Genomic DNA, 9,611 nt, shown 5'->3' with positions numbered 1-9,611 from the left:
GAATTACCAGACATCGGTGATCAACGGGACAGTTACTTGCAACTAGCAAGAAAACTGTATGACACGCAGGCAAACATTGTCATAAACCAAAGAATGCATCCAACCAAACAATCCAAAATATAGACACATTTTTTTCCCAAGACAGAAAAAAAATAAACATTAAAATGCTGTACGTATTTTACTGTTGTGATTTTTTTTGGATACACCTGTATTGCAGTTTTTGTTATATAAAGTTTTTGGACAGCACATTTTTGTATTTTATTGATTGTGTTGTTACACGTGCATTTTTGTCAACATACTTGCAGGTTCATAAAGGACATGTACAATGCTCATTTCCCAAATGAGGAATTTCTGTTATCAGGACAAATTGGACAGCGCAAACACGAGTCCGCACGAGAGAATATTTACTGTATAACCAGTTCAGGGTGTACCCTGCCAACTGCCCGATGATGGCTGGGATTCGCTCTTGCATGTCCGCGACCCTTGTGAGGATAAGCGGATTGGAAAATGGATGGATGGATGAATTAGATCATTGATATTATATGAAAACATGATTTGCAAGAGAAAAAAAACACGAGGGCAGATTCGGAATCGGCGCAAAAATATGTTGATCTCAAAAATCTTAACTGCATCTATGATTCAAAAAAGGTGTTAAAAAATGGTAATCATTTCACAATTAATTAAAGAAGCTAAAGTATGTGCCTACTGCAAAGTGCAACTGGTTTAAGTTACACAACATCAATAGTAAAGTCAACATCGTTAGCTAATTAAATGTAGCCTACTTTTGCTAGTCACGACAAATCCTAGTAACAGCCGGTGAGGCTTATTCATAGATGGCTCTTTCAACCGCTTTATTGAACAAATGATAAGAAAATACAGTGTAAAAATTGAATTTTGAATTGAATACAACTTTATTGTCAAATGTGCTGTACAGCACAGAGGAAATTTCGTCCCTCTCAACATAAAACAAGAGGAGCCACTGCGGGTGTCCGCGCCGCCATCAAAAGAAAAGTTAACAAAAAATGACTAAATAATACAACACAACACGAGACACAGACAATCGTGCAATCTTAACCACTTTCCTGCATACACTTTGTCGTCTGAAGCAATTATAGATGAAAGAGGAGCGAATCAAAGTGTCCTTTTCACCAGTGGATCAAAGACGTTATGCTGCAATGTGCACACGTTTGCTACAAGCTAAGCTTGAAAGCAACAAGAAGCTGTAGCACACTCACAGCTGTCCTGCTGATAGCCTCAGTGGATGCCGTCACGCTACACACTGTGGCTAATGCTGTAGCCAGTTAACAACTGGAGAACTGTACATCCTCATTTGTTCAATTCCACATCACTCACCAGGGCAGGTCCACCGTTTAAAAATTGTGGGGAATAAAAAGAAAGAAAGAAATGAATCCTGCGGGAGCAGGATTATTTAAATCAGACAGACTATGACATCACAGCAGGCCGGGTTGGTTGGTGGTTGGTGGACAGATGGCTGGATGAACGGATGGACAGCGAGCCGGCTTTTGGGTGGTCTGCCAAGCTAAATATTGCCTTGAAACCGATGAGTCAGGCTTTCGTGACGAGTTCTCGGCGCGGGTACTCCCAATTAGCGAGCACGCTGGCAAGCGTCTGTCATTTTATCGATGTTGCTCTTTTGTGTGGCAACAAAGGCTTTTTCATCCTGGTGCACGACAAAAAAGTAGACGCATCTCATTGCTCTCACTTCATTTTGCTCACACGCTCACTGTACTACATAAAAGCCCCAAGGGGTGAATGTAATTTGACTGTATTATCTCCTCCAATGATGTTATGCTTATTTCAATGCAACCTTTTGATTAGTGTGCTGGATGTGTCCATCTTCACCCGATGACATCTGAGTAGAATGTTTTTTTTTTTTAAATAATTCATGATACACCGTATATTACAATATAAAGTAATATTATCACTGACCAATGTAAAATATGCAACTTCAAAAATGTCTGAGAAAGGAAAAAAAGTACAATGAAGCCACAATATTTGCAAGACCAACAAAATCCCCCCAAAATAAGTTTAGAATTGTCTATAGATCCCAAAGATGGCAACACAGCAATAATATCAAAATGAAATTACTCAAATCAACTTAGTTCTTTGACAGTATTGCTTTGCAGGAAATAGTAAAGTTTCAGCAAATATCAAAGAATAGTCCCCCCCCCCCACCACCACCACCAAAACAACAAAAAGTCTTCCATTTTCTTAAAAGCCCACGGCGCGCCTTAAAATCCGGTGCGCCTTGTGTCGGGTCATTACGGTAATATGTCGACTCCAAGATGGCTCCTTCCTGGAGACATGCTTACAATGTTCTAACTTGCTGCTGGTTCAATTCAGCAGCTGTGTCGCTGCTTTATTAAATAAGTTTTTGTTGCAGCTCCGAAAAAAGGAAAGCTGTGGTGTTATTTTTTTTAAAACGCACACTTTATAAATGTTTTTCACAGTCTCAACAAATACACTTACGTCTGTCAGTCTCTGTGCCTTCTCTTCTTCCTTCGACTCGAGAGGCGTTCATGACCGCCTCGGAAAAACGTAAATTAACGATTTCTTCATTGAAACTACGAAAATTGAAAATAATGCATCAAAACAGAAAATCAAGCGAGGAAATCAAAAAATAAATTCTCTAGCCCTCCTACAGAATTTATTTTGTGATTTCTTCGTTTGTGAACACAGTACACAACAAAGGAATAAATAACAAAACACTTCTGAGACAGTCCAGTCTCCTACATTTTACTAACATCTGATCTTTCTGTTGGAGTTATGCTCAAGGAAATGACAAAATAAATTCTGTAGGGGGGCTATAGAAGTTATTTTGTGATTTCCTCGCTTGATTTTCTGTTTTGATGCATTACTGTATTTTCGATTTTCGTATTTTTGTTGAAGTAATCGTTAATTTAGGTTTTTTTGGAGGCGGTCATGAAGGCTTCTCGAGTCAAATAAAGGGCTATGGCTCCATTTAGTGGATGCATTGTAGATTGCGCCTTATAATGCGGTGCGTTTAATATATGAAAAAAAAATACAAAATAGACGATTCATTGAAGGTGCGCCTAATAATCCAGTGTGCTTTTTAGTGCGGAAAATACGGTCAATAATAAAACTACAATCAAGCGAAAGCTGAACTGTAACTATGGATATGTTTATTTGTATGTAAATGTGATAAAACACCCTTTCTTTTTCGTCAGGTTCACAGATGTCACCTCTTCTACATTGCTGTCTCAGATTTCTGTTTGTTATTTTCTTTATCGTTTTACAATTGGCCTCAAACGTCCTCTTCTGCCTCTATGCCACCACATCAGATGCTCGCAATGTTTACCATTTTATAGGTGCCAACTCTGCTATATTGGGTCACTCCAACGTTAGATGTTCAGTGGCACATTGTTCAGCTTAACAGGTGCCAGCTATGCTACAATTTGACTTACATAAGGAGAGACCGTAGGGGTGTGGATCTTCAATGAAACACACGATTCGATGCGTACTGTATCTCCACACACACACACACACACACACACACACACACACACACACACACACACACACACACATTTGCATCTCTCCAATAAAAAAGGATTTGTACTGCATCTCAATCTATACATGAGGTGTGTTACGATTCAAGGATGGTACAATTAAAAGTGAAACGAGTCGGTTCAATTCGAATCAATGTATGTACATCTTGTAAATCAATCCATCCATACAAATCCATCCACACAGAGGCCAAGATCTTTGCTCTTTGTTTAGATCTTTTGGTTGTTGTCAGCGTGAACTCAATCGACTCATTTTGCTGTGAAATCCCAGTTGAGAAGGGGATGCAGTTTATAAAAGAGAGGCATTAAGGCTGAGTTGACCTCTCTTGTGTAATCATCAGAAGGCGGCGCGAGTGCGTGAGGTGAACCCTGAATTATTTATCACTTCCTCCTCGTCCTCGTCAACGTTGTGGCGGCAAACGAGATTTCGAAAGCAGGTCGGAGTGAGACCTTCCCTCTGGCCGTGTTATGCTAATGCAGACCTTGCAATTACTGCCTAGACCTTGTCGACATCCAGTCTGGAAGGAGATTTTTACTCTTACTTGGGCACATTTTGACACTTTTAATTACTTTTTATGCAGCCCGCTGAGGAAAGCCTGATAATTATTGATCAGTTAATAATCATCTAATCGATCTTAACGCCCTGTCGCTCCTGCATAACAAAAAGCAGGAATATAGTCCACGCTACATCAAGGAGGTGCTCTAAAGCGGCCAAGTCAGCGCGAAGCTCCTGTGCACATGCTGGTTCTTTTATTTTTCCCCGTCTGCTCTTCTTGATGTTCATGCACTCTCAGCCAACAACGACACGCTCCAAAACGGCCACGTTGAGGTCTAAAAATAAGCTAATCACTGTTGATATGTATGTCAAAACACTAACACTCATAATTTTGAATGTAAAAACAAGTTAACATTGGTGACAATAAAATTAGGAAACAAAACAACTGCTCTCAAGCATACAAGAAAGTAAATGAATGGTTAACTACTGAATACTTGCCTGTACAGTTAGTAAAGGTTTGATGAGCTCTGGTTGAATGAATTTACATGATTTCCTATGAGAGGCTCCGTCGGCTAATTAAGGAGCCACATACATCCTCTACATGTGCTTATATCATTTTTTATGAATTAAAAAGCGCTTTGGCATGGAGACGTGTCTACTAAATGGGAGTCTTTAATTGGCTGCTCAGTACGCTAACATCAAGGCTCAAGCGCATCCAAGCTTTTGAGTGGCTCACTAAACTGATTCCAAGGCAACACAGAGAACAGTAATGGTGGCGAGTAATGAAGTGCAAATACTTGACGTTACTTTAGTCGCTTTTTCAGATAGCTGTACTTTACTGGAGGATGTATTTTTCTGATTCATTTTCACTTTTAGTACTTTTAAACAGAGATATTCGTACTTTCTACTTCTTACTAATATCCCATCTCAAAATATCCTTGTTACCTTTTACTACTTTTTATATTCTACCCACATGTGGTTAATTTATTATGGTTTTTTTTTTTTTTGGTCCAGTGGTTAGCGCGTCGACCTCACAGTGCAGAGGTACCAGGTTCAATTCCAGCTCCGGCCTCCCTGTGTGAAGTTTGCATGTTCTCCCTGCGTGGGTTTTCTCCAGGTACTCCAGTTTCTTCCCACATTCCAAAAACATGCATGGTAGGCTGATTGAACACTCTAAATCGTCCCGAGGTGTGAGTGTAGGCGCAGATGGTTGTTCGGCTCTGTGCGCCCTGCGATTGGCTGGCAACCGGTTCAGGGTGTCCCCCGCCTACTGCCCGAAGACGGCTGGGATAGTCTCCAGCACCCCCCGTGACCCTTGTGAGGATAAAGCGGATCGGAAAATGGATTGATGGATGGATGTTTGCCTATTCACAATGTTAGCATACAAACACAATGTTTTGATGGCATAAAAGTTGAGCTAACACTAACTAGCACTTCAACAACAACATGCTCCATATGATGGGAATGTGTTTTCTTCCTTTCAATTGAACACTTTGTAAGTTAATTAAAGACAGAAACCATTTTGTGAGCCACGTTTTTTGTTGTCAAAATGGGTTTGTATTTTATCAACTGTAATCCACTTTTCACGTGACTTTGATGTGTTTTGTACATTGAAAGAGTCTGTACTTTTTTTTTTTAACTGTTATTTAAGTACAGGCAGTGAATCACTGCCTGGGGAATGAAGAAGTCCACTGCAAAAGAAGTCGACATTTAGCAAACTGACAGCAGGAGAGATGAGGTCGGGTAATAAGGTTGAGCTTGTTCCAAGACCCCGCTGATCCCCGGCCCACACCCTGCTCCAAAAGACTTGTATGTATTTACACATATTTTAATATACTGTACATATGTCTTTTATGCACTACATACACTCATCTCCACTGATGCACAACACAATCATCATATTTTCCCCTACACGTCCAGGTGCTAACTTTTGTTTTGTGTCATTCATTGATCGGGAGGTAAAAGGGATGAGGGAATCTCAAATTGAAAACTTACCCTTCATCTTTAAGCTCTCGGGGATTCCATCCTGCAGAATAAATAAAAATCAAAGTTAAAATAAACCATGCAAGGAGACAGGCAGCCCCCCCCCCCCCCCCATTTAATACAATAAACAGCTACGAACACTACATGGGGAGGTGAAAACCTTTCTTCAAATGAGAATAATGGTGGTCTGCACATTTGCAAATTTGCACTTGTGAACTGTATTTCCCCCCTCCCTCAAAGAAAACATTTGTAGGTGGTAATTGGTGTTGAGAACCAATAATAAGCATATAAGCCAAGAAAGAATGAAATTATAAGTATTGAAAAGGTAAAGTGAATACAAATGTAAAAAGTAAGAAATCCGATTAAAATAATAACTTAAGTATAATATTACATGAATAAGTTGAGTGCTGTACATAATAAGTCAAAACAATAATGTATAATAGGGAATAACTAAAATTGTGAATACGTTGGAAAACTTATATAGGAGCACAGCATATGTTGAAATTGATAAATAAATGGAGATTATTGAGAAATCAAATCAAAGATGCTGATATAAAGTCACTTTCAAAAAATGCATCGACGACTGTACACACAACTTATATATATTTGAATGCTATATTTCGACAAACACGGCCTTGCTGTTTCTTCCTCCGTTCAGCCAACATTTCCCAGTGAAGACAGGGCATGAACATCAAGCCGAGGCTCAACCAAACAACTCAGCTGGAAGCCATTTTGGTCACTGCGCACCATATTATTCCCCACAAAGGGATAAAAAGTCCAGTGACAAGTCGGTCAAAAGTGACTCGCAAAAAGAGGGAGCGGTGCTTTTTTACTCCTGCTGGAAAAGCCAGTTTGCAACATCTCCACCTGCATGATGTGTGAATGTGGAAGAAGCGGCCATAAATATTTGATTTCTGCAATACTTGTTCTTGTACAGAAAATTTCAGGCTGGCTGGTTGGCTCGGGAGGTGTTATGAAGAACAAGATGCATTATGCAACAGGTCAATAATCAACAGCCACAGCCGAATGCCAGTTGAAAATAGCCCTAGAAAAGACAAACGCTCATGCTCAAACAAAACGATTCACAACAATTGATGATTCACTCTGATCAAATGATATTTAAGTCATTCTGCTTTAAGGTCAATGGTTGAGGACCATTTTGAAAAATATTTTAAAGTGTTTTATGATCATTTGTGGTAAATTTATGGTTTAACTAGCCAATTCTAATAAACAGATTTTAGGGGGTACAAAATTTTAAAAGAAGACAAAAAATATAGTAGCTCTCTCAGAAGTTGATTTCATGTGAAGATTCTTGTAAAAGTAAATTAAAGGAAAAAAATCCAGGTTTTTGATTTTTGGACAATTTCTTGTAAGCGGATAGTGAAATGCATCCCTTTCCATTTTCATTTTATAGGGCTACACCAGCTGGGTATTGCAGTGACCACCTGTGGCTTTGTGCTATTCCTGCCTCCTCGCTCATGGTGTCGAGCGGCTGACATTTAGCAAAGCTCAACAGGTAGCAGCGATATTAGCCTGAATCTTATTTGCATATGACACACGCATGTATACACACCCACACAATTCACACTCCATTTGTCTGAACAGTGATTTCCCCTAGACCAGGGGTCCCCAACCTTTTTTGCCCCACGGACCGGTTTATGTCAGACAATGTTTTCAGGGACCGGCATTTAAGGTGTGGTGGATAAATAAAAAAATATATATGGTGTGAGCTGCATGCAAATCGTGGTGTTTTCGAAAGATAATAATAAGCACGAGGAGCGTCTAATCTGATCGCTATGGTAATGTTTAATCAAAATACGATACAACGCAAATTCAAAGTGCATGAAAATGACCACTCACCACAATGCTAAATCAGTGCGAGCCCCGAGCTTGATTTTCTGCAACCAGGCGGTCCCATCTCGGTGTAATAGGAGAAAATGGCACCTGAAGTCTGTGGTTTATGTCCAGTCTACTTCGTAATTTTGTTTTAGTCGCCGTTGCTGCAGAAAAAACCCGCTTCACACAGGTAGGGTGTCGGAAATAGCAACAGTGCTATTGTGGCGATCTCAGAATATTCAGCCATAACTTTAATCCAGAACACCGGCAGAGTTGTTGTCTCGAACATGCTTTTAAGGCCGCCGTTATTTGCGATCTCGAACAGTTTTCTTTACTCATTTTGCGAGCTCCTGCGTTTTGTTTTGAAGTAATCGGTCACATGATGGAGAAGCGTGGCTTGATGTGCGTCAAGAGTGACACAGACGGATGTAGCGGAGAATCGGGTAATTTTTCAAAATAATACATCTTTCGTATTCCGAAATCAATAAAACAGAATTAATGTAAGTTCTTTCTGTGCGGCCCGGTACCAAATGACCGGTCCGCGGACCGGCGGTTGGGGACCTCTGCCCAAGGCCTTCTGGGGGCAGTGAAGCATCTCGCCTCCCACCTGTACGGGGGCCCTTCAGCCAAACCCCTGAGTGACCGCCAACGTCCTCTCATGTTCTCTCTTTGGCTCTATCTCTTTGTAAAACCCACTCGCTCCACCAACACATCCTCCGCAGAAGTCCAAGAGTCCTTCGAGTTCATGTGAAGAGAATGCTTTGCCGGTTCTACTACATTTCGAAAAATAAATGTTTGGGGAAAAAAAAAAATCAGCAGTAGTGATGAAAATGAGCATTGATACTGTTTCTCAAGCAATCAAGCTGATCGGTTCACAACAATGACCGCTCAAAGGAGGACAGGTCTCTCTTTTTTTTGTCATATAAATGTTTTGTCATATAGAATTCTTCTTGCTGGGATTCAATGAAATACATATACAGTATATCAAAAACTGTTCAAAAACATTATAAACATAACCATCAAGACTGAGAACTAAAGCATGCAGGACTGTACTGAATTCTAGTGCTAGAGCATTAAATTGATTTTCACCATTTCAGTTGACCTGATTTTTGGGGTATGGGTAAAACGATGCCCAGTGATACACTTGGTGATCCGTAATGAGTCGTTCCTCACCCAATAATATAAAAACATCAGTGGTTTCATTTGCATTATCCGGCACAACTGTGAGTTACTTGTGACGCTATTGGACCCATTTCTACCACTATAGCATCCAGTTTTGCTAGCAATGCCTACACCACAAAAATGCATATTCTCTGGTTATCGCACTTTACAGAACATCTCAGTGTTGCTATTTAAATTCCCGAGCAAGGTGGTGATGCCGCGGATGAGCCCGGTGCCTGATTGCCGGCTGAGAAGAGCCCTGGAAGCCAGTTAGCTCGCAAGCTAGATGATGGCTGGCGTCTCTTGTTTATGACATGAAAAGCCCCACGAAGATAAGGTGTGATATATTGATCATATATATCAACTAGAAGCTATAAGCAGATATCTTTTGTATCTCAAATATGTAGGGATGTGAGCAGATACGAACGTTACGAAACATGGTTTAACGCATAATGCAGGTCCGTCCACAGCATTTGAAAGTGGAGACTAGTGATGTGTCGTTCGCGAACGAGCCGGCTCTTAGAGCCGGCTCTTTGAAGTGAACGACATGAGCCGGCTCCTAAGTGGGAGCCGCTTTAATGGGAGCC

General features: G+C 40.5%; 1 protein-coding gene across 2 annotated transcripts in view; it reads right to left on the bottom strand.

Annotated features, from left to right (window-relative positions):
* fstl5 (follistatin-like 5) overlaps window positions 1–9,611 on the bottom strand; it is a 137,227-nt gene that overhangs the window by 97,941 nt on the left and 29,675 nt on the right. For both annotated transcript variants that reach the window (XM_019887445.1, XM_019887446.1), the window contains exon 3: window positions 6,040–6,070. In XM_019887445.1, the coding sequence (XP_019743004.1) occupies window positions 6,040–6,070 (31 nt within the window). The remainder of the gene's footprint in view (window positions 1–6,039; window positions 6,071–9,611) is intronic.

Source organism: Hippocampus comes, unplaced genomic scaffold (genome assembly GCF_001891065.2).
Source record: "Hippocampus comes isolate QL1 unplaced genomic scaffold, H_comes_QL1_v1.1 scaffold202, whole genome shotgun sequence".
In the NCBI taxonomy this organism is placed as follows: domain Eukaryota; kingdom Metazoa; phylum Chordata; class Actinopteri; order Syngnathiformes; family Syngnathidae; genus Hippocampus; species Hippocampus comes.
Note: the sequence above shows the minus strand (reverse complement) of the source record. Positions and strands in the feature narration are given on the sequence as shown.